We start from the raw sequence: 26,134 nt of genomic DNA, 5'->3' as shown, positions 1-26,134 counted from the left end.
CTTAGAGTGTTATTTCAAGATTGCTAAATGTTAACAAAATTTCTTGAATCCAAAACATTACATAATACTCAACAGAGATCTTTGGTCTTCCGTTACTTAATCTTACAGAGAGATGAACATATTACTGCATATTAAAATCACGACGACGCTACTTGTGACATTTATATGCTTCTCAATTCTTATGATACGGTTTTGTCACTCCTTTGGGGCCGGCAACCCACAGCGCTTCTTTATCCTTCAGTTATTTTTGCTTATGTACAGAATCCACAGCCTTTCACAATAACAACGTCCTACTCAATCTTTCCTGCAACTATGAAACTCAGCGTTTGTAAATGTCAACTCTGTTCCGGGTTTATTATCCGTAACGGAAATTTGAGGCAAGATCATTTCCAACAGCTTAACAATTCCATTAAAAAATGCTATTGTTTTTCAAAAACTAACATTGGCACGGGTTACTTTTCTAGTACACTTCACATTATTTTTATTTATTTATTTATTATTATTATTATTTTTTTTTTGCCTAAAATTCGAAGAGTTTCCAATCAAGTCTTTTTAGGGAAAACCAAAGAAAAGAAAATGAAAATGGAGTAAGATTAAAATCCAATCAAGTCTTTTTAGGGAAAACCAAAGAAAAGACAATGAAAATGGAGTAAGATTAAAATCCAATCAAGTCTTTTTAGGGAAAACCAAAGAAAAGACAATGAAAATGGAGTAAGATTAAAATCCAATCAACTTTTTAGGAAAACCAAAGAAAAGAAAATGAAAATGGAGTAAGATTAAATCCAATCAAGTCTTTTTAGGGAAAACCAAAGAAAAGACAATGAAAATGGAGTAAGATTAAAATCCAATCAAGTCTTTTTAGGAAAACCAAAAGAAAAGACAATAAAAATGGAGTAAGATTAAATCCAATCAAGTCTTTTAGGGAAAACCAAAGAAAAGACAATAAAAATGGAGTAAGATTAAAAAATCCAATCAAGTCTTTTAGGAAAACCAAAAAAAAGACAATAAAATGGAGTAAGATTAAATCCAATCAAGTCTTTTTAGGGAAAACCAAAGAAAGACAATAAAATGGAGTAAGATTGAATCCAATCAAGTCTTTTAGGGAAAACCAAAGAAAAGACAACGAAAATGGAGTAAGATTAAAATCCAATCAAGTCTTTTTAGGGAAAACCAAAGAAAAGACAACGAAAATGGAGTAAGATTAAAATCCAATCAAGTCTTTTTAGGGAAACCAAAAAAGAAAATGAAAATGGAGTAAGATTAAAATCCAATCAAGTCTTTTTAGGGAAAACCAAAAGACAATGAAATGGAGTAAGATTAAAATCAATCAAGTCTTTTTAGGGAAAACCAAAGAAAAGACAATGAAAATGGAGTAAGATTAAAATCCAATCAAGTCTTTTTAGGGAAAACCAAAGAAAAGACAATAAAAATGGAGTAAGATTAAAATCCAATCAAGTCTTTTTAGGGAAAACCAAAGAAAAGACAATGAAAATGGAGTAAGATTAAAATCCAATCAAGTCTTTTTAGGGAAAACCAAAGAAAAGAAAATGAAAATGGAGTAAGATTAAATCCAATCAAGTCTTTTAGGAAAACCAAAGAAAAGACAATGAAAATGGAGTAAGATTAAAATCCAATCAAGTCTTTTTAAGGAAAACCAAAGAAAAGACAATGAAAATGGAGTAAGATTAAAATCCAATCAAGTCTTTTTAGGGAAAACCAAAGAAAAGACAATAAAAATGGAGTAAGATTAAAATCAATCAAGTCTTTTTAGGAAAACGAAAAGACAATAAAATGGAGTAAGATTAAAATCAATCAAGTCTTTTTTAGGAAAACCAAAGAAAAGACAATGAAAGTGGAGTAAGATTAAAATCCAATCAAGTCTTTTTAGGGAAAACCAAAGGAAAGATAAATGAAAATGGAGTAAAATAAAAAAAATGATGAAAACATTATACAACTTAGGAAAACATTATATATACAATTTAGGTTCGAAAACAAACTACCATACAAAAAGTGACAGAGGAATAAAAAAACACACACACACAGATGAAAAGGGAAGAGGTTAAAACCAAAACCAAATGATGGAAAGAAAAAACAGACACAATTTAGGTTCGAAAATAAACGAGCACAGAATGAAACAAAAATAGAACCACCACCAACCCAAACAGCATTTGCAGTTAACGTACTGATAAAGTGCCAAGGAAAAATAACCCTTATAGACAACAACAAGGAGGTATATCTCCAACAGAGTCAACTATTCCAGAGACCTCCTCCCGTTCCATACTTTATGAACAAACATAATTACGCCTGGAATGCAGGTGCGCTGGAATCATTTTCATGGGTCGCGTACCGTGAAATAAACTATTAAAATATTCAGCTACGCAGATCCTGCTGATTACTACCGTGCGCGCGCGCTTGTGTGTGTGTGTGTGTGTGTGTGTGTGTGTGTGTGTGTGTGTGTGTGTGTGTGTGTGTGTGTGTGTTTTTTGTGAGAGACAGAGAGTTCAGGTAGATTGCTGAATGAAAAATTACAAACAGTATCTTGTGTGAAGAGAGAGAGAGAGAGAGAGAGAGAGAGAGAGAGAGAGAGAGAGAGAGAGAGAGACTTGAAAATTTAGGCAGACACTCAGGAAAATCTGCGAAATGAGCTGCCTAATCATCTAGTAAATTTACATGTAAAGCATTTTACTAAGGATTCCAAACAGTATCAAACTCGCACTCAAAACACCTCCTCATTATTATTATTATTATTATTATTATTATCATTATTAACGCCGTGCCACAGCAAACATGGACCCCCTCCCCCCGCCTCTAAACTAAACCATCTCACGAGATGACTCCTAGATCAACATTATGAGGAAAACCCTGGCATAATCCACGGTCTCTCCATCGGCCAGCATCGCGAGGAAGCCCCGTAGCTTTTTAAAACGACACCGGAGCCAAGAAGAGGAAAGAAAGGGAGGAGGAAAGGATAAAGGGAGAAAGCCGAATGGAGGAGGAGGAGGAGGAGGAGGAGGAGGAGGAGGAGGAGGAGGAGGAGGGGAGGAGGAGGAGGAGGAGGAGGAGGAGGAGGAGGAGGAGGAGGAGGACTCTGCAAGGGATCCGCTGGAAGGAATAGGGAGATGGCACCGTGCCAATGCCACCCTCCCACCTTCCGACCTACTCCTGACCCCCCTCATCATTCTCCTCTTCCTTTCCAACCCCGCCTCCCCTCGGTCTCCTCCTACCTTTCATCTCGCCTAACTTTATTCACCCTACAGATTGCCAAATCCATCAAAGAAAAAATGTCGACGTCCCACTTATAATTTTCACAAACCTTCCTAATAGCCGTCCTACTTACATCAATCTTTCCCTCCTATACTGCCATATTTTCTCGTTCTCGTTTTTCGGAGATTTTACCCCATTCCCTCCAAAACTCCTACATCTGACACAATCCGTATTATTGCAGGTCTTTATACTACTTACATCTGCCAAACAACCAGTTTTTTCCTCATGTATTATTCATGTCTTTTCTAATTCTTATCACGTCAGATGACATCTTTAGAGACCTATTTAACCTTATAAAAGCTCTAAAACCAATTCCCCCTCCCCTTCTCTCTCTCTCTCTCTGTCCATCAATCGTTTGTTTTAAAGAAAATATGTCCATCAGTTATTTGTTTTAAAGAAAATATGTCCATTAATCATTTGTTTTAAAGAAAATATGTCCATCAGTCATTTGTTTTAAAGAAAATATGTCCATCAATCATTTGTTTTAAAGAAAATATGTCCATCAATCACTTGTTTTAAAGAAAATATGCCCATCAATTACTTGTTTTAAAGAAAATATGACCATCAATCATTTTTTTAAAGAAAATATGTCCATCGATCACTTGTTTTAAAGAAAATAAGTCCATCGATCACTTGTTTTAAAGAAAATATGTCCATCAATCATTTGTTTTAAAGAAAATATGACCATCAATCATTTGTTTTAAAGAAAATATGACCAGCAATCATTTGTTTTAAAGAAAATATGACCATCAATCATTTGTTTTAAAGAAAATATGTCCATCGATTACTTGTTTTAAAGACAATATGTCCGTCAGTAATTTGTTTTAAAGAAAATATGTCCATCGGTCATTTGTTTTAAAGGAAATATGTCCATCAATCATTTGTTATAAAGAAAATATGTCCCTCAATCATTTGTTTTAAAGAAAATATGTCCATCAATCACTTGTCTTAAAGAAAACACGGCCGCTCCTCATACCTAGACAACTCGGGTCCTTTGTCAACTCTGACCAGGGTTCGGCAACACCTTGGTACGAGTTTCACAACAATCGGCAAGCACGTGCCTGCCCCGAGAGCGAAGGCAAACACGCATCCAAACACGTACTCGAGCTCATTCAAAAGTTTTCTGAAGTGAACTTTCATTTACAAAGTGGACAACAGCGGAGAAACTGGCACTCCAAAGGTCGGGGATTCGCCACAGCAACATTTCCGAGAAAAGGAAAATTCCTTTCTTTTTATACCGATGATATGCGAAGGTCTGTTTCGGTATACACTAAGAGTAATTGATATGCTTGCTTAACAATGAGCTCTGATAATCTGACATGAATAAAATAGTTTTTGAAAAAGTTTTTTTCAGAATTTTTATAGTTTTTAAAGTTTTCTTGATAATTTCTATAGTTTTTCAAAAGACTTTCTTTATACATTTTTTTTTATCTTTTAGGAATTAAAAATGCAGTGTATCCCATTGTAGAGACAAGACTACAAATGTTTTGAATAATGGACCTTTCTAACTGTATTTTACTAATGATACAAACGACTCGAGAACAACTGAGGTCGAAAAAACAAACTTTCTCAAGTCAACAAATCCTCAGCAGTATGAGGAACCAGAATTTTTTAAAAAGTTATTTCATTAAGGAAAAATATGACGGATGAGTCGACGGAAGACCTGGAAGAAAAAAATTGATAAAAAAAAAAGAAGGAAGAAAGGACGTGAAGGAAGAGAAGGAACTGAAAAGAAAACCAAGAGGAAATGGAGGAAGAGAAGTAAGGACAATAGCAGGAGCAACATACGGAAGACGATAATGACGGAGAGAAAAAAAAAAAAGGAAGGACAATGAAACACTACGAGTAAGGAGATGAGAATGTTCTCTTTGCATATAGAATAAAAAAAAAATACTAGTGAGAAACGAATAAAGAAATCATATCCGCAAATCAACGTACACATAAATTCTAAATTTAAACAAAGAAACATTATCTTCTCTCTGCAAAGAGGCATTTGTCTCCTATAAAAGCATAAACTCAACTACTCCATCCGAGAAAAATAACACTATTAGGGTGGGTGAGTTAGGGATAGATCACTTTGGAACGCTTCATCCCAACCTCCACCAGCCTTCAAAACTTTCTCCATAATACCTTAATTTACCGGTCAAAAGGTCTGAAAGGTGTAACAGGAGGAAAACATCGCAGCTGCATTATGAAACAATTGTTAGGAGAGGGTGGAAAGTAAGATGGAAAAAAGAGAGTATGAGAGGTACAGTACAAGGAATGTAAGGGGTTGCAGCTAGGGGCCGAAGGGAAGCTGCAAAGAACCTAAGTAATGCCTACAGTGCACCGTATGAGGTTCACTGAAGGCACTACCTCCCTACAGAGTACACAGTGTATGGACCCCAACTCTTTTCTTTTACATATCTTTTTACCTTTAAATACCTTTCTTCACTCTGCTCTCAAAGAGTTTTAATAGTTCGTTTCTTGAAACTTCCAGAATAAAAAGAATATTGAGAAGGAACCAAACGGCATACCAAAATAGAAAAGCAAATGTCACAGTATAAACTGTATATGTAAAAGGACCCGACAAGTTCATGTTTCTGCGCATGCGTAAAGTAATTTTTCCCCTCAGCATTTTCGAGAATGAACGTAGTAGTGACGATAATTTGTTCCCCCGGGGAACCGGTCCGTAAACAGAGAAACGGGTTTTCCAAGGGGTGGGAGTTTGGAGGGTGGTTAAGGGAGGGGTTGTAGAGGAGTTTCCTTTCTGATTCAGCAAAACGAACGAGGACGTGACTGCTGACTGCCGCTGTCTTGTCTTGTTTTCCCTCTAACTAGTCCCTCCTAGGAAAAGCGGCCTCTCCACGAGAAAAGACAAATGAATAAATAAGACAAGAGGTCTTTCCAAACAAAGGCTCGTTGCATGGAGGAATGTTTTCAACTCAACAGGGCAAGTCATGGAACCGGGAACATTAAAGTGGCTGAACAACTTGCATCACTCAATGGCTACTCTCTCTCTCTCTCTCTCTCTCTCTCTCTCTCTCTCTCTCATCCATTTAACCTATTAAGTATTACAAAATGGCGAAACTTGACTGCACTCTTGGTCATTTTCAGCCACGTTGATAATTTCAACTGTCGAAGTTAAATCGTATTCTAAATTTTGTTTTCCTTTGCTAAAATTTCAGTGTTACATCCGTTAAAATAGCATAACATTAGATCTAATCCCCACAATTTTAGTACTTCTGAAAAGAAGACACACACGTCTTTAAAATCAAATAAGAAACGCATCTGGACAATTTCATTTTTTACTATTTTTAATTATTAGTTTCTCTCGTTGTAGCAAGTCGATATAATGAAAGCAGGAACGTTGCGGATTAGTTAATTGATCTCATTTCGTTCAGACGAGAGAGAGAGAGAGAGAGAGAGAGAGAGAGAGAGAGAGAGAGAGAGAGAAATTGCTTGAGTTTACCTGACGTGAAGTATTGGCAATTTGGCTAAAACGTGTATTCTAAAAAGGCAGATAATATAGAAAGTCTGGAGAGAAACACTCAAACTGCGACAAAAGTAAGATACGCTTTTAACCAAAATACACTTTCGTAGCATCACAACAACGACTAGCAATAAAAAGCAAAACGAAAAATAAATAGGTAGAATCAAGTATTATACAAAAAGTCCCCTTCACTCTGAAGTAGTAACGTTCTTGGTTTACTCTCCAAAACCCAACAATAAACAGACGTCGTTCCCAGCAGCTGGCGAGAATCGAGACGTTTCATTCCAGTACACGATTCCAGTACATGACTCCAGTACATGACACCTGTACACGATTCCACTACATGACTCCAGTATATGATTCCAGTACATGACCCCAGTATATGATTCCAGTACATGACTCCAATACGCAATTCCAGTACACGACGCGACATTGAGGTGTCTGGCTGAAGTTCCAGTACATCACTCCAGTACATGACTCCAGTATATGATTCCAGTACATGATTCCAGTACATGATTCCAGTACATGACTCCAGTCTATGATTCCAGTCTATGATTCCAGTACATGACTCCAGTCTATGATTCCAGTACATGACTCCAGTCTATGATTCCAGTACATGACTCCAGTCTATGATTCCAGTACATGACTCCAGTCTATGATTCCAGTACATGACTCCAGTCTATGATTCCAGTACATGACTCCAGTACTACTGTCTATGATTCCAGTACATGACTCCAGTCTATGATTCCAGTACATGACTCCAGTCTATGATTCCAGTACATGACTCCAGTCTATGATTCCAGTACATGACTCCAGTCTATGATTCCAGTACATGACTCCAGTCTATGATTCCAGTACACGACGCGACACTGAGGTGTCTGGCTGAAGTTCCAGATCACCCACCCGATTCATAGGGCACAATAGGGTGGAAGGGGGCAGGAAGGAGGGAATTGGGGAAGAAAAAAAAATAGGGGGGAGGAATTCTGATTCTCCCATCACACAGATCCTTCTTTCTACATTCTGGAAAGGAGCCATGTTCGGATCACAAAAAGATATCGGCGGCTTCCTCATCTCTGACGTCGGGAGAGTGTTTCTACAGCTGTAAAGTCAACTAGAGAATCTAAAAGGCCAAAGACAAATTAACATTTGAAGAGGTACCTTTTAACTTTCCGCGTTCTTTGGCCATACAAAAACGTTTTAATTACTGAATCTTAAATTTAAGACACTGGTCAGGTACTTACAGTCTTCGTTCGTATCTGGTTTCAATATTTAACTACTGAAAACGAGAATAATTTTTAAAATCAACCCCATATATGACCACAGACACAGCAATTTGCAACTATGTCTCAAACCTTTTAATAATTCGACGAAGACCGTGTTCTTTGGCGTTTCAACGAAAATTATTTAAAGTACAACAAGGATAACCTAAACCACTGGCTAACACTCCAGTTCTCCTTGCGCCTTGGAAGATTGCATTACAGATCTATATACGACGAATATGCGTCTATATTCTATCTCTTGCTTTACGTCACCAGCCACATTGTTGGTAGAATCTGATACTGTCCTACCTTATCTGTTTTCCCATCATGATCCCATGAATGTCCCCGACGTTTTGTTTTTCCTAGCAGTATATTTTATACTGGCGCTCTTTTTACGTCTTTCTCTTCTAGTTCTAGAGTTGATAAAAAAAAAAAAAAGCCTTGACAGTGACACAATATAGTGCAAGTCAAAGATAAACAGAGATAAACAGTTATTCCTTACAACTCAAAAGATGTGATTCAAATTATTACTTCTGTTCCTAATTTTGCAACCTTACCGCATACCGGTTTCAGTGCAAAAATTGTTATTGACAGTCTAGCGCAAGTCAAAGATAAACAGCGATATGGAGTTATTCCAGACGAATCAAACGATATAATTCAAATTATTATTTCTGTTCCAGATTTTGTAAACTTACTGTATATCAGTTTCAATGTAAAAATTTCTATGGCAATGACCATTTTTGTGGGGTGAATCGTGAAAATGGGATATTGTGGGAGATCCGCCTCATTAAATTTTCTCAGTTTTGCCCTTGATTTTGCTCCACTCAAGTCCTTTCTTCCGTAGTAACTCCTTTCCCGGAGGCAAATTCCTGAGATGTATGCTAGTATTGCACCAGCCCGGTTTTTCTGCCATGCCACTAGGTTACGTTAGGTTAGGTTTGGTAGGTTAAATTTGTTAGAACCTCCATTGTAATTTGGATGTGGGAAACAAGATTTTTTCAAGAAAATTCTATGGGTAGTTTTCAAGATAAGGTGTCCAGCTTTTTCCAGGGAAAGGTCCCGGTACTCCGTTGCACCTCGGGAAAATGCTTCCCGCAGGCACCGCTACGGAAATTGTTTTCCCAAGGCTGCAATGCTCAGTGCAGCGAGATGCTGTTATCACGCAGTATAATGGTTTACTTTCTCAGAGGTTCAATATGAAAAAATAATATTAGCCCCTTTAAACGTTCGACTTTCGAATTCCCCACCTCTTTCTCAACTTCCAATCATCTTGCTCTATCAGAACGAATGAACAGATTCCACTGGAGAACTCCAGCTCCTTTTCTATTCACAATCACTTTGCTTTATCAGAACTTACGGACAGATACCCCTTGAGACTTGAACACGAATTTTGGCAAGGATTAATCAATGTTTACCATTCGCGAATCCCATTATTTAATAAATAAATTACATCATAGTTTCGGGAAAGTACAGTACTAGCAGCTACACAGAGCTGAAGCAAGCATACTTGGTTAAATTTCCTGTTTCTTCACCCAGTAAATACACGTAAGTTTCCATTTCAAGATTCAGTCACGTCTAACAAATGGTTATTGGTGACTTGTGTGTTTGACAAATAAACGATGTCAAAGTTTAGGCCGGAGACAAACTACCGTCCACAAACATTAAAAAAAAAAGACAATCCTAAGCTATTGGTACTGTTATTTTGTTTACTGTTTGTGGAATATTGCTTTTCTTTGGCCTAAATTTTTACATCATATATTTTCCAAACACACAAGTCACTAATAGTCATTTGTTAGACGTGACTGAATCTTGGAGATTTCGGAAACTTACGTCATACTTACTGGGTGAGGAACATAAGACATTCCCGAAACTATGGTGTAACTTATTTATTATAATTGGATTCGCGAATGGTAAACACTGATTGATCCTTGCCAAACATTACCACCGACAACATAAAAACCACATTTGAAATACTTACCGATACACAACCTCTTAATCAACATGGTCGTCAATGTCACATCCTCACTCACCAACTGCAACGAGAAGAGGAGGCGCGATTAAGAAGATGATCATTTACATGTGCAACAACATTTAATAATGTCAATTACTACTTGGTAATTTGTAAGAATAGAATAGGATAATTTTGGTCAAAGGCCAAGCGCTGGGATCTCTGCGGTCATGACCCCAGAGGTCCCAGCGCTTGGCCTTTGACCAAAATTATATATCCTATTTTATTCTTATAAGCTACCATGTAGTAACTGGCATTACGAAACACCTGTTATGAGAGGGTGGAAAGACAGATGGAAGAAAGAGAATGTGAAGGGAGGTACAGTAAAAGGAATGAAAAAGGTTGCAGCACGGGGCCGAAGGGACGCTGCAAAGAACCTCAAGTAATGCCTACAGTGCACCGCATGAGGTGCAGCGGCAATACCCCCATACAAGGTACCTGATAACTTATGAAATTACAAAATCTATGTACAACTCCACGAGAGCAGTAAATTACCCAGCCTTTGAAAAAGGAGGAGTCACGTTTCACATCCAGTGTTGCTTTCTTCACCGTAAGGCCTCAGTAACTTGTCTTTAAATAATATAAATTTATATACACAGAAGCTTTTAAGAATGATGATTGTGCACCTTGAACACAATGACTTTCCCACTGATTAAAAAGGGAATCATTTTGGCCCCAGGATTTATTTCCCGATTTCAAACCACCAATATTGCATTTAAATGAACAACGACTTCCTGTCTGAAATATAAAAAAGTAATGTATGAATGAATCTGCAAATAAAAAAAAAAAGAAATAACCAAGCGTATGAATGAATAACTTTACATATGAAATGCATGAATGAACGACAGAGTGATTTCGCTCCACTGAAATCTAAATTTTAAAATCCGAAACATTCAATTTTACCCATCTGGAAAACTAATAAATGAACTGCATTACACAAGGGATGGCAAGGAGCTATTGATTTAGCACCTGGATTACGACTACACACGCTATTTCAGACCCGGAACAAAATGAATGGATTAATGAGTGACCTTGTACCTGGAAGACTAATGAATGATTATAAAACACACACACACACACACACGCACGCACACTAGAATCGCTTATACGATCTAAAACAAACAGCGATATTTGGCCAGAAACAGAGAAAATTACGCGGTTTAAATTTCTTGCACTTAAGCTTTCCTTTTGGACTACGAGTATCCTCCATGCCCGATGCTATAGACGAACCCATCATTCGTCACTAATAAGAGAGAGATGAAAGGAACATTCGGGAAAATGAAGGAGCTCGGAATAGTCTTCATGGTTGAAATCAGCACAGTAAATTGATTACTGATGACACATTGTACACCTTCAATTCAAATCTCTCTCTCTCTCTCTCTCTCTATCTTCTCTCTATATATATATATATATATATATATATATATATATATATATATATATATATGTGTGTGTTGTATGTCAATTGTGTGTGTGTGTGTGTGTGTGTGTGTGTGTGTGTGTGTGTGCGCGCGTGCTGCGCGTTCGTGTTATACCAAAGAAGTCTCAAAAATCCTTGACCAAGGGCATCTATTATATACAGATAAAACAAGCTACGCCTTCAACTTTAACCACACCTAAATGAATGAATATATAATCCGCCTATCTGTAAAAGACCTCTAAACTCACTGTACACCCAGCGACCGGGACAATCCCTGGAAAACACACACAAGCGATTCCTTCATTAAATGTTCAACAGCTACAGAGAATCCGCTACGTGACCTTTATGTCCTTCAAATGTCAGAACCTGTGATGACGGGCCAAGCTCCGTCTATCAGCGACAAGATTTGACTGATAAATCAAACTGCCTTTTGTCTTTCATCTTAAATAAAGAAAACGTTGTTTATCTTCTTTACTGTTCCCTGAGACTTCAAATTACCTAAAATTATTTCCATAAAGTAAAATACCCAATAAAGGTTTTTATTCAGTCAATATTCATCTATATTTTGAAACCCTTACAAGATCGTAGTATCTAACGTCAGAAACGAAACCTAGCAATACATAAGTTAACATTATCTAAAATCTCTCTCTCTCTCTCTCTCTCTCTCACACACACATAATATCCTGCTACAGATAAAGAAATAACATATTATGTCCACAAATAGAGTTAAATGTGATAAATTGATAATCACGCCTAAATACCGGTAAACAGGGATCAACACGAGCAATTTGGTGGTAAATGTGATCAAAACTAACTCGTCCCATTGTTTGATTTGCTTGTTTTCATCTTTCACTACGTTCGAACTACAGTGACCTGTATTGTGTATCGCTGTTCCCAAATATCTGAAAGACTCAATCTCATGAATCAGTTCATTTAAATTTATTCATCGCTCTGTGCATACTGTCCTCATTACTTGACTTCGAGTCCCATCTCTTAGGAATATGATGCACTCTGCTTAAAAAGCTTTGTCAAGTTTGTGGAGCTTTGCTGATTAACACAGCAATATCTGCATATCCCAAGTCTGTCAACTTTCATTCATTATGACAATCTAATCCTTCTCTTCCTTTGCAGACCACTTTTTTCATTAAAAAATCCATGAAAGGCGTAGTAAGCAAAGTTGACCTAAAGTTCCTCTGTTGCACCCAGTTACTTACTACAAATTCACCTGAAAACCACGTTCGAAGATCATTTTCAAGGACCTTCAATAAAACTGGTCTGGACGCTGCCAAATGCCTTCTTGCACTCGACAAAGACCATCAGAAGAGTATTTCGAAATCCCTTGCACTCATGCACAATGTCTGAAGACAAATATTTGACCTGCGAAACTCCTGCCTTTTTTTCACATAATAGAATAGAATATAGAATTTAGGCCAAAGGCCAAGCACTGGGAGTCAAGAGATCATCCAGCGCTGAAATGGAAATTGGTAGTAAAAAGGCTTGAAAGGTGTAACGGGAGGAAAACCTCGCAGTTCCACTACGAAACAACTGTTAGGAGAGGGTGGAAAATAAGATGGAAGAAAGAATATGAAAGGAAGTACAGTAAAAGGAATGAGGTGCACTGACGGCACTACCACCCTACGTGCCCTACCTTTTTTTATAACCAACGCGTACTCTATAATCTTTCTACCATTGTCTTTCTCCAGCGCATTGAAATTAATTATACTGAATATTTTCATTTCAACTGCATGCGTGCAAAGTCTCTATTGAAACACATTCATTTAGATCGCATACTTTTTGATGAAGCCATAGTGAAGAGAAGGTCAATGCCCTTTTCTAGACCCCCCAAAAAAAGGATAAAAAAAACCGGCCTCCGAGGCCTAAAAGGTCCTCTCCACTCCATCAATTCCCTGAACAATGGGACAACTGCTAAATCGATTTGAACTGGGAGAGGAAATCAATGCTCTTGTTCACTCGACCGCTCGAACAATTTGCATAAACTATAAAATCGCACTAATGCCACGTCGCTTTCAAATCAAAATCAGTTTCTCTCTCTCTCTCTAAATACCGCCCCATATATACGATGCCAAAACATGAAATAACACTAACATATAACTGTATATATATATATATATATATATATATATATATATATATATATATATATATATATATATATATATATATATATATATATATATATATATATATATATATATATATATATATATATATATTATACATACACACACACACACGCATCCATACTTAACATATGAATCCGTGAATCAACTTGCTGTGTACAAAAAATTCCACAATAATAGTGGCTTCAACATCTAGCATAAGTCTCATCAGTTGCGCGTTCAACCCCTACACATACACATACCCATACACTCACTCTCTCTTACACACACACATACACACAAACTGGGCCACTCAATTACCAATGCGCTCTCGCTCTGCCTGGATATTACAGGCCCCGTCACACAGGTGCATTTTCTGAAATCTTCCTGCCAGACAATTCCGATTACGGCCAGAAGGAGATGAAGTGAAGGCGTCGCGTTCTTAATCTCACAAAGAAAGGTCGGCTACATTCTTCCGTTTCCATTAGACGCCATTGAAATTTAAAACCGCACAACGGAAGCATGAATAACTAGTGCTACTGGATTTATGTTATACAGTTTTACACAATCTAGGAACCAACCCTTTCATTATTCTGTGTAGTAAAAAATAAACAAAAAAAATGGAGCGTATTCAGAGTAGAGAGACAAGGGTAGGCGTGAGAAATCCTAATCTTTCCTAGAATGCCGTGTCCTGACTTAACCAGACCTAACCTTCCTAACGCTGACTTTGGGTGCGGTGCCCTGACCTGGCCAGGGGAGCTTCGCCCGCCCTGGACACCCCAAAGTAACGCTGAATGTCTCTGTCTCCCTAGTCTGCATACTACAAGATAATCAGGTATTGGTCTCACCAAATGCAAGGCCTATAGAAAGTAGACTACCGTATTTTACTCCAAATATATGGAAAGCTGACAATCAATGACTCCAATATTATCAAAATGCTTCAACGCATGACTAAAATTTATCAAATTGCCTGTTTACGGCATCAAGAAATTAAGTCCGTGTGACATCCTAAGTGCATTTTGGACAGCCTACCTATCGTCATCCACTCTGCCTGTATGACCAATCTTCACAAAACAATGATTCATCTTTTCACTTAAGCTAACCCTTTTACCATTTCTACTTATCTCTACTTTTCCAATCCTATCAATTGTTTTTACACAACAAAAGATTATGCAGACTTTATCTCGCAAGCTTCAACCTACTTTTCTTTCATTCACTTCACTTCCATAAAGGAGAGTTGGCTCAACAATCCTTTCATACATTTCCACCATGACTTCCACAGACACTCCAAGTATGTTTCCAATGTTTTGCTCACATCGTGTTATTCTCCTTGCTAAACTTTTTCTGGGACTCGCCTCTTCTCTCATCCTACCACAATCCCAAACAGCTACACGAACCAAAGTTTCCATTCTTCAACATTCGTATCATCAATGATTGTTCCACCTTCCTGTTTACCATTTACCCTCACCACCTTAGTATTGCATACATTTACTCTCAACTTACAAACATTTCCACTTTATGTATTCAAGTGTATCGCAGCCCGTATATCAATTCTAATCGTGAAAAACTTTCTTTCAACCACAAGACCATTTTCAGTCATGCGCGTTAAGACACGCATAAGTTAAGTAAGTCACCTTACCTTAGACTAGTAACCTTTTTACACTTCTGCATCATACTTACATTCGTGCACGTATGCAAGGGTCTATATTACTGTATATATATTGATATATAATTGGCTTTATTTGACCATCTCTCTCTCAACTAATGAGAATATTGATCTAGCTAGTGTTCCCATCCCACTCAATCGATACAGGCACTACTAAAAATCTCTCTCTCTCTCTCTCTCTCTCTCTCTCTCTCTCTCTCTCTCTCTCTCTCTCTCTCTCTGATTTTAAAAAACCAAGACCCACTGTGATGCAATGACCATTCTTTCTTTCGTATTTTAACATGAAGTCCGACGCACGGATTAGTTAAAAATGCCCTTACCTAGCTTTAAAGAAAATAAAAAAAAAAAGACAAAAGGTAGATAAATGGAACCTAACTCAAACAAAGGCTCATAAAAGATGAAAGGATATAGATAAAAAAAGAGCACTGGGGAAAGGGATAATAAGCACGAACCAACACCGACACTATAAACTCGCCTTTTGAAAGACTGAATATCGTTATAGAGGCCAACCCCAAATGAGAGTATTCACTTGCCTCTTGAAAGATGGCGGATTAAAGGGGTTTTAGTCAAAATGTGAGTTGGATAAAGAGGAAACTTCATAACACGAAAAGCACTAAACCCGATTCACTTGTTTTCCCCATGGCTTCTCTTGAAGACTATGTTTTTGCACATACTTTTTCAGATATTCAAGGAAGCTACTTATCATTTCTTTGTTCATTGTGAATGTATCCCATCATGAAAAAGAAATACTTGAAGGTCTTTGAGATAATGATAACAACGGAAACAACACTACCTGTATACTGTACTTCAGTCGTGACACAGCAGAATAAACTGTGAGCCAAATAACTTGAATCAAACTCCCTGTAAATGAAGTCCAGTTACAAATATATAAGCAATCATAAATTTAAATGGACAAACTTCTATTGCCGAGAGAGAGAGAGAGAGAGAGAGAGAGAGAGGCGCAGCTACGAATATATAAGCAATCATGAGTTTAAATGGACAAACTTCTACTGCCGTGACGACTCTTTGCCGTGAGAGAGAGAGAGAGAGAGAGAGAGAGAGAGAGAGAGAGAACGCGCAGTACACAGATATAAGCAACCATAAATTTAAATGGGCAAACCTATTACTAAAAGAGAGAGAGAGAGAGAGAGAGAGAGAGAGAGAGAGAGAGAGAGAGAGAGAGAGAGAGAGAAGAGCATTTACGAATATATAAGCAACCACAAATTTAAATGGACAAACTTTATTACAGAGAGAGAGAGAGAGAGAGAGAGAAAACGAGGCGCAGTTGCGAATATATAAACAACCATGAATTTAAATGGACAAACTTCTATTACTGAGAGAGAGAGAGAGAGAGAGAGAGAGAGAGAGAGAGAGGGCGGTGTATAACACAAGGAAATGAATGGAAGAGGAAAGGACAGACAAGGGTGGAGATATCGAGCGAGTGCCAGCGATCGATATGAGGAGGAAAAGGGAATGGGGGCAGGGAGAATAGGAAGGTGTGGTGGAAAAGTGGGAGGGGAGGGGGAGGGGGAGGGTGTTGGCAGCGGCCGGTACAAGTGAAATATTCAACAATTCTAAACCGACGACAGGCCTCGGCCAACATCTCTTTTTATTCCTAACAACGCAACTTTCTTCCAACATCCTTTCATCCTTTATTCGATCTCCCATTTCCCCTCTTTTACCTAAACACCCTTTATCCTTTATTCCATCTTTCCTTTCCCCTCGTTTATCTAAACACCCTTTATCCTTTATTCCATCTTTCCTTTCCCCTCGTTTATCTAAACACCCTTTATCCTTTATTCCAGCTTCCTTTACCCTCTTTCATCAAGCCATTCCTTTCCGAGGCCATTCCAATCCATTCCATTTTCCCTCGCTTACCTTCCATACTAATACCATTTACCCTCTGCTATCTCCACCTTCTTCATTTCCTCCTTTCATTCCATCCATTCCAATTTAATCTTCCAATACAGATTCTTATCCATTTCTTTCCTATCTCTTGCACAGTAACACTTACCTTCTATCATTAATTTTCTCCATTCCTCCTCCCACGTCAACCCTTACCATCCCTTCTTCCCTTCCAGCTTCTTCCCTATTCCTTTGCACATCTTCTCCCCCTCCCAGTCATCACCCCTTTCCCTCCCCAGCTCCTTACGTCGTTTCCTTACTCCGCCCACTGCAAATGACAAACGCGATTCCAGCTACTGGCTGTGAACAAACACAGCGATAGGGAGCCCACAATAGCCGGGTCACACTCGCTCGGAATCTTACCCGAAGCCTTGAATGTTTGGGGGAAAATCAGGAAGATAAAGTTAATTCTCACTCGAATGTTTTGGGGGGAAAATCATGATGATAAAATTAATTCTCACTCAAATGTTTGAGGGAAAAATCATGAAGATGATAAAATTAATTCTCACTCGAATGTTTGGGGGAAAAATCATAGGATGGTAAAATTAATTCTCACTCGAATGTTTTGGGGGAAAAATCAGGAAAATAATAAATTTCTCATAATACAGAATCCGTAATGGAAATTAATCAATGTGAATACTGAATTCATTTGGGGAAAACAAACCAAAGAAAGGTTTTAATCCCACGAGGAAAGTAAAAAGAAAACTAACTCCCGCACATAATATAGAATCCGAGGGGAATATTAACCTAAGTTGAAAATTGAACCAATCGGGAAAACTATACCAGTGGAAGATTCCCCCGCCCCCCAAAAAAATCCTTCTAAGATAACGTCGAACCCTTTAAAGTCAGAAGCCCAAAAGAAGAATTTACACTTAAATTTAAAACAGAATCCCGGGAGGAATGTTTAGTTTTCATAAGGAAAAAAAGCCATAAAGGCGAAAAATCAAATCCCACGATGACACCAAAACTCCTTAAAAATTATATCATACGAGGCGAACTAGAAGTAAAATTTAATGCTATGGGAAAATTTTAAATCCACAATTATAATGTGATCCAAACAGTTAAATTATATCTCACAATACAACACCCTTTAAGTAATATCAAATCCAAGGAGGAAACCTACGTAAATCTATTTGGGAAAGGAAAAATTCCACAAGGTAACTGATATCCCAATGAAAAGCAGAAATCGATTGGGAGGAAAACGGAATTCACGTCAGAAGTCGAAGTCGAAAGAAAGAAAATAAATGCTGCAGCGAAAATTGCTTTCTAACACGAAGGCTAAAATTCCACGAGAAATCTTACGCCTTTGGAAAAATAAAATTTCATGGTGAAAACTAAATCCCATTAATAAATGAGACGGAAATTCTTCAAATTACAGAAAAATAACTATACTAGAGAATGAAACCAAATACAGAGAGCTAAATTACAGAAAAAAATTACCTTCAACCTAAAAATAAACATTCCCCATACAAAACAGAGTCGCTTCCCCATGGGGGACCTTAAACCCGAAAATTAACATTCCCCTTACAAAGCAGAGTCGCTTCCCCACGGGGAACTTAAACCCAAAAATTAACACTCCCTATACAAAACGGTGTCCTTCCCATGAAGTCTTCAAAGCAAAATGAACATTCCCCATACTAAAACAAGTCAACTTCCCCATGAGGGGACCTTAAACAAAAATGACATTTCCCCATACAAAACAAGTCAACTTCCCATGGGAGACCTTAAACAAAATTGAACATTCCCCATACAAAACAGAGTCGCTTCCCCATGAGGGGACCTTAAACCCAAAAATGAACATTCCCCCTACAAAACAGAGTCGCTTCCCCATGGGGGGACCTTAAACCCAAAAATGAACATTACCCATACAAAACAAGTAGAAACGGCTTCCCCAAAACAGGAGACCTTAAACAAAATTGAACATTCCCCATACAAAACAAATTCGCTTCCCCATGGGGGACCTTAAACAAAAATGAACATTCCCCATACAAAACAAGTCCCCTTCCCCCATGGGGACAAACAAAAATGAACATTCCCCATACAAAACAAGTCGCTTCCCCATGGAGGACCTTAAACAAAATGAACATTACCCATACAAACAGAGCAGCCTTCCCCATAGGACCTTAAACCCAAAAATGAACATTCCCCATACAAAACAGAGTCGCTTCCCCATGGGGAGACCTTAAACCCAAAATTGAACATTCCCCATACAAAACAGAGTCGCTTCCCCATGGGGGACCTTAAACCCAAAAATGAACATTCCCCATACAAAACAGAGTCGCTTCCCCATGGGGGGACCTTAAACCCAAAAATGAACATTACCCATACAAAACAGAGTCGCTTCAGGAAAACTTTATTTCCTTTATTTCAATAACATCATTCAATCCCACAAAGGTTAAGCCAAATCTTATACGGAAAACCAAACCTAGAAGGGGAAAATAAAATTTTAAAAAATCACAAAGAACGATACAATCAAACTTAAAAGGGGAAATAAAAATCACAAAGAACGGTACATCCCTGAACTAACACTAAATCCATTAGAGGAACCGACTCGCACTGGAAAACCAGAAGCACCCAAAGCAAACTTTAACCAAGGTTATACCACTGGAAGTGAGGCTTCCAGGTACAAGACTTTCCCGTCTTAACTTGGAAGCCAAACACCCAGTCACAGGATTAATAAAAAAAATCTTTTTCACGGTCAGAAAATTCTTATAGGTACATAATAAACTTGTACTGTATGCTACTTTATTTAGTAGGATAAATATATTTCCTTCATCTGACAAACTAAAGGATTCTTCAGTCAGCAAAATATAAATGCATTAGCTACAGTTTTTCTTCGCTAACCACAAGTTTCTAAACTCATAATACGGAGATCCCATTATCGTTATACCAAATAACGTTTCTACTACATTAATTGTCTATCTAATACAATAAAAGGTTTCATTTACCTCAAAGAAAAGGTATAACTATGCCCACTGGCCAACGAGGAAAAACATCACTATGCTAAACAGACAAACTTACAACAAAATTATTTACATAACCTGAAAGGGCAACTTCACTTCAAATCGCCCTCACCTGATATACCCAATAAATGGCTTTTGCATATGCCAAAAGACAAGGAACCACAAAACACAATTCGCTAACCTAAGGCCAAAAGCCAACAATACAAAAATGTGGGGATTAGCTTCGCCTTTTCAAAGTCTTCAGATTAAGCAATTCTGGGAAACCGAAAACAGGGCTATTTTGCTAATTTAATCATGAGAAAACCTAGTGTGTGTCTGCGCATGTCTTTCAAAACAAGCACAAGTATCATACAACTGTTTTATAATGCACAGCTTTTCTTTTAACATGTAGCCTATGTAAAGCGAACAACTTCGTCCAACTGGGATAATTTTACACACAGGAATTCATGAACAAAACACTACTCTTCAAGGCAAATACTTGGAAGTACAAAAATGAATTCTGCAAACCTAATATTAAAAATGAAAAATATGTAAATCAATTATTCAACTGTAATTATAAGTCTAATAACCAACTGTTAGTATAATAGCCAGATGAAGAACATGATACGAGTAACTAGAACCAGTTTAAAAGTGACTACTCTCTTACAAACCGTGTGTGCGCGTGCGAAAGAGACAATTGCAACGTGTGAGAGAGAGAGAGAGAGAGAGAGAGAGAGATTCACATCAGCCAATCCTTACGTAACATGAAAAAAAAAAAACTTGAACTCTCTAAAAGCCCCGTCCATACCTTATCTGAGCGAAACAACGCTCTAAAACTTTCCCCTCCTTTCCTCCACTGGGCCCTTCTTGAAAATCGTTCCCCTACCTCCTCCCCCTCCGCAATTCCCTTACCACCCCATCCCACCCTACCCACTACTTTTCGACCATTGAACCCTACATTTATTGATCGGGGAAGCAGGGTGGCATGAGAACGCATACAATCCGATAGCCAGCGATACACAGGGGGGAAGAGAGAGAGAGAGAGAGAGAGAGAGAGAGAGAGAGAACTCATCCGGCTAAGTTTGCAAAGATTACAGGAGCCAAGTGGTTGGCCCTACCCATTTCGCTGGCAACTAAATGTAAGGGTCTGAACAGCAAGACTGAAGTATGGGTTCCAACCAATTCCCCCCTCCCCGACTACTTTCCCTTCTTAAAAAAATTCGACTTCTGAGATTAACTAATAGCTTAATAATGAGAAGGAAGGCCTGGGTTTATAAGAGCAGCCGTGAGGATAATTTTTACATTCACCATTTACCCTCTTTGTAATGGCAGGCGTGTCGCTTCAATCTAGGGGTTGGGCGTTCGTTTTTGCATTCTACTTTTGTCCTTAGGACTAAGGGTGAGAGGGCCTGCTTCACTTACAACAAATTAATGGTAATAATAAATATGGCACAATCCTAGTTACCATGTCCCCTAAATAGTTAGGTAATGATGAACATAACAAAGATCCCCTTCTAATACGAAGGAGCTACTTTTGATAAAAAGAAAGAACTTATTATTTTTATTCATAAGCGTTAGAATTCTAGTGATGAAATGTACGTGTACACAGACACACACACACACACTATATATATATATATATATATATATATATATATATATATATATATATATATATATATATATATATATATATATATAATATACAAGTTAAAATAAGCTTAACAACCACCACCTACAGTACAAGAAATTACATTCTTTTCGATGTCTCAAATGCGGGAGAACAATAAATATTTTCAGTCTACAACCCACCAAACTTCAACCCAACGTCAGTGAGATAGGACAGAGCCAGCTGGCCAAATGAACATTATAAAGAGAATTTAAGTCCAGCATCAAAGAATGAAACAGACCCACTCATTTTTTAGACACGCTCTCGACAGTTTCCTCATTAGTCACATTTGGTGAAGTTTAACTTAACACGGAATATTAATCTGTGGTGAAGTGTAACTTAAACCGGAATACTGATCTTCAACACGACACGCCAGACGGCGCTATTAAACAGACCACTTACTTCAACATCCTATAGATTGACCAGGGACGCTATCATCACTTCCAGGCACTGGCGCGCAATCCGCTGAAGCTATAATTCTCTTATCTCGAGCTTCAAGGCAGAAAAATCAAGTCAATCGCCCGAAATGAAAAAGAATCCGGCAGAAAAGAGGACGACGCATCCATTACCAGTTTTTGTGATCGCCCAAAAACTTTTTTTTCTCTCTCTCTCTTTCTTTTTAATATCATTCGGGCAAAAATTTATGGCCTTCCGGTATCGACAGAAATGGGCAGTTTCTTTCGCTGCCTGCGTTCTATAATATTCTGACAGATAAATGGAGCTTCTTATTCGTTCTTTCCTTTCATAACTTGATAGACATAATAGTTCCTCGGGACATCTATGTTCGTTCCATAGTCGGAAGTATTCTTTTTCTTGTACCTTCATATTTTCATTCTTTGTCCATCTATGTAACATTCGCATTTGGTTACATTTTGGGACATTACGCCTACACCTTATTTCGTAAATAAACTACACACTTCACTGATAGTTTAAACTAATCCTTCGGGTGGTTGTTTGAAGGGTTCAACTCAGTGGTCCGGTAAATACTACTAATACTCTACCTCTCAGCAAAAACTCAATCTGACCCACTGATCTTAAGAGTCTACAAATATCACGATTCTTACCTTGAATATGCTTAAACGTTACCTATCTATATGCGACTTGAATCTGTTGGTATAAAATCATATTATAGAAATATTAAATAATGCCTACCACTATAGTGATGGTGACACTAAGAAAGACATCTAAAAATGACGATTGCATACGCTAATAAGAATAATATGAATCCTAGGATTCATACCTCCGCCCTGACCATATAACTCGTTTAATTAATTATACATCATCATTATTAAATTTAAGTATTCTAACGTTTAGGAACTTCTGAGTAAAAAATGAAATTCGTGACTGAATTGCGGCGACAAACGTCATATATATCTGGCTTCACTTTTCTCTGTACTTATGAATTTCAAACGTAACATCTCGAGGACGGACGAACGGTTTCTAAAGAAATTTCAAGGAAACTTTCACTGAACGTCTCATCCACATGATGAACTTTTGCCGGACATTAATGCAAATATAGAACAGTTAGAGTTTCTGTGGCGAAACGCCACCCAACCTTCACCTGTACCCATCACAAGTTGGACACCTGGAGGGGTCACCCAAAAACAATTTTCATCAAGACTTATAAAAATCTGGTCATTGCTTACCAAGTGATCCTGGGGACATGCAGAGACAAACCACACTGAGGACAAACTCCTTAGTACCGATAATAATAATAATAATAATAATAATAATAATAATAATAATAATAATAATAATAATAATAATAATAATAATAATAATAATAATAATAATCCACAATTATAAAGTAAACTATAATAATAATAATAATAATAATAATAATAATAATAATAATAATACAGGCACTAGCTAAGATTCATCAACTGACAGCTGGGATCCCTGCATAATCCGATGAGGGGTAGAGGGGATCTCAATAGCCAATCAAATATGGATTTATAACGGCTTGTCCATATATACCTAAGGAGAAGAGAGAGAGAGAGAGAGAGAGAGAGAGAGAGAGAGAGAGAGAGAGAGAGAGAGAGAGAGAGAGAGTCTGCTTAGTTATTTAGTTAGATTGAGTGAAAAAGTCACTGAATAAAATACCGTAACACAAAGGGTTACAAAGAGAGCCATAAATAAAATTACTCTTGTCTCTCACACGGTGCTAAATAACTTTCTGTGTGTGTGTGTGTATGGCAGCCCACAGAAAAACGTAAAGGGCCTCTGTGCTTTCAAAACTCTCCACTCCTCCTGTCTCCCAGCTAATTCATATCAATACAGGTCTGATTTTTCCTACTCTTCAGGTGCCCACACGAGCACATTTGACACTAGGCAGTGCAAAGGACATGCCCAGTCTAAGCCATCTCAATTTCCCCTTCATCATTTCCTCATCCTTAATTTCCCATATAGTATTATTTCACACAATATCGTTCCTGCCATCTGACTTTTCCTACTATTCTTAAAGCCTATAACTTCTCCTACTTCCTAATGAGCACCATTTTTTTGGGAACTTGAATTTCAAATCAATGGCCCCTGTGGGGTTGTCCCATATGAATAGGTTCATCTTCTGAATAATAATAATAATAATAATAATAATAATAATAATAATAATAATAATAATAATTATAATATTAATAATAATAATAATAATAATTCTGAAATCGGCAAACTCTTGTATAGTTTCATTTTCCACAATGATAAAGCAATACAAATGGTGCGATAAACTGTAAATACATCTCACAAATTAAAATAGCGTCTTGGTGTTAGATTACTCTTCAAATTCTCTATACAATATGAGACATCAACATACAATTGAAAAACTCTCGTCAACATCCAAAGTTAAAACATTTACGAGCCCCAATTAAGAAGTCCAACTACAACAAAATTCCAGCTTAGATGATTAAAACCTAAAACTAAATTAGAACCCTCCCTCCCATTAGCGGGGGCTCGCACCATCGTATCGAATTTCGATGAATAATACGCAACCAGATTATACATGTCAATACACAATTTGGCAATAATGATGCGACAAACATAGCTCTCAGTCAAGCAATCAATCAAAATTTCAATCATGGCATCCATGGATTAGGACTCGGCGAGGCGTCCTCTCATTTCATGAAGAGCCGACGACGAGGTTTGAGATATTATATACTAAAATCTACCGGATTACATGAATTCCCAAGTGGTGGAAAAATCTGAGCAAATATGTGAAGTCTGAAGGGGTAAAATATATATAAATAAATAAAGTGAGGGTGGGGGTGGGAAGGCTTTTTCCGACAGCGACAACAAGTTGTCAATACAAAGAAGGAAAAAATTACAAAAAGCCACAAATGAAACATAGAAAGATATAAAAAGGGCAAAACATAAGTCAACGGTGAGAGAAATAAGTAGCTACAAAAATCCTTAGAACATGGACTGCCACGAATACGCAAAATATATAAAATATAAATATATGAATGCACACACACACATACACACACACATATATATATACATATTACATATGATACCATGTACACCATAAATGACAAAATCAAACGTGACTTAAGAGCCAATCCATCGCGTCCATTTTTTCCCCCTTTGATAAGATGGCCAAGCTTACCCGAGGATACCCGATCAATTTCCACCCAGAGACACAGGGGTCGTCCTGAATTATGAATGGCACTTAAAGGTTCCCTTCCAGTTTAAGTCTCTCTCTCTCTCTCTCTCTCTCTCTCTCTCTCTCTCTCTCTCTCTCTCTCTCAAAGTGATGAACAGTATGGTGTTACAAACCTATCTATACTGTGTTGTAAACCTATCTAAAACATTAGACGTTTAGAGGAAAAAAGGACTGACTGACTGACTGACTCTCTCTCTCTCTCTCTCTCTCTCTCTCTCTCTCTCTCACACACACACACACATAGACACTGTTAAGTAAAACCTAAATCCTACTCACCCCACATTTTCTGAACTTTACGCTTTACCTTATTCAATAATCCTCTACAGAAGCCAAAATCTAACCGGCTTTCAATCCTCCTTCAAGACAGATATTAAAATACTTGTCTCACGAACTATTTCTGATGAAACAAACATATGGCAATAATGAATATGACAGCTCTGATATCCCTTCGATGCGAACACCTTACAAATTAAGTATTTCCCCCTTATGATTTTGACAAGTTTACTTTAAATTTCCCCCTTCGAGATCGTTTCTATCCAAACAACAGTCAGATGTTTAGTCCATAAACGGTCCCAAAATATAAAATAATAATAATAATAATAATAATAATAATAATAATAATAATAATAATAATAATAATAAAGCCCGAGTGGATTTTTGTTGTTCGTCGGCCCCAGGTGAGGGCGGGATAGGTAAGGAATCGGAAGGGGAGGGGAGACATGATACATCCACCCTCCTATTACAAACCTGT

General features: G+C 37.6%; 1 protein-coding gene across 2 annotated transcripts in view; it reads right to left on the bottom strand.

Moving 5' to 3' along the window:
- Positions 1-26,134, bottom strand: part of gus (gustavus) — a 306,026-nt gene that overhangs the window by 259,459 nt on the left and 20,433 nt on the right. For both annotated transcript variants that reach the window (XM_067085771.1, XM_067085772.1), the window contains exon 3: positions 9,974-10,028. In XM_067085771.1, the coding sequence (XP_066941872.1) occupies positions 9,974-10,028 (55 nt within the window). The remainder of the gene's footprint in view (positions 1-9,973; positions 10,029-26,134) is intronic.

This window comes from Macrobrachium rosenbergii, chromosome 42, assembly GCF_040412425.1.
Source record: "Macrobrachium rosenbergii isolate ZJJX-2024 chromosome 42, ASM4041242v1, whole genome shotgun sequence".
Classification (NCBI taxonomy): Eukaryota; Metazoa; Arthropoda; class Malacostraca; order Decapoda; family Palaemonidae; genus Macrobrachium; species Macrobrachium rosenbergii.
This window is presented reverse-complemented; position numbering and strand designations above follow the sequence as displayed.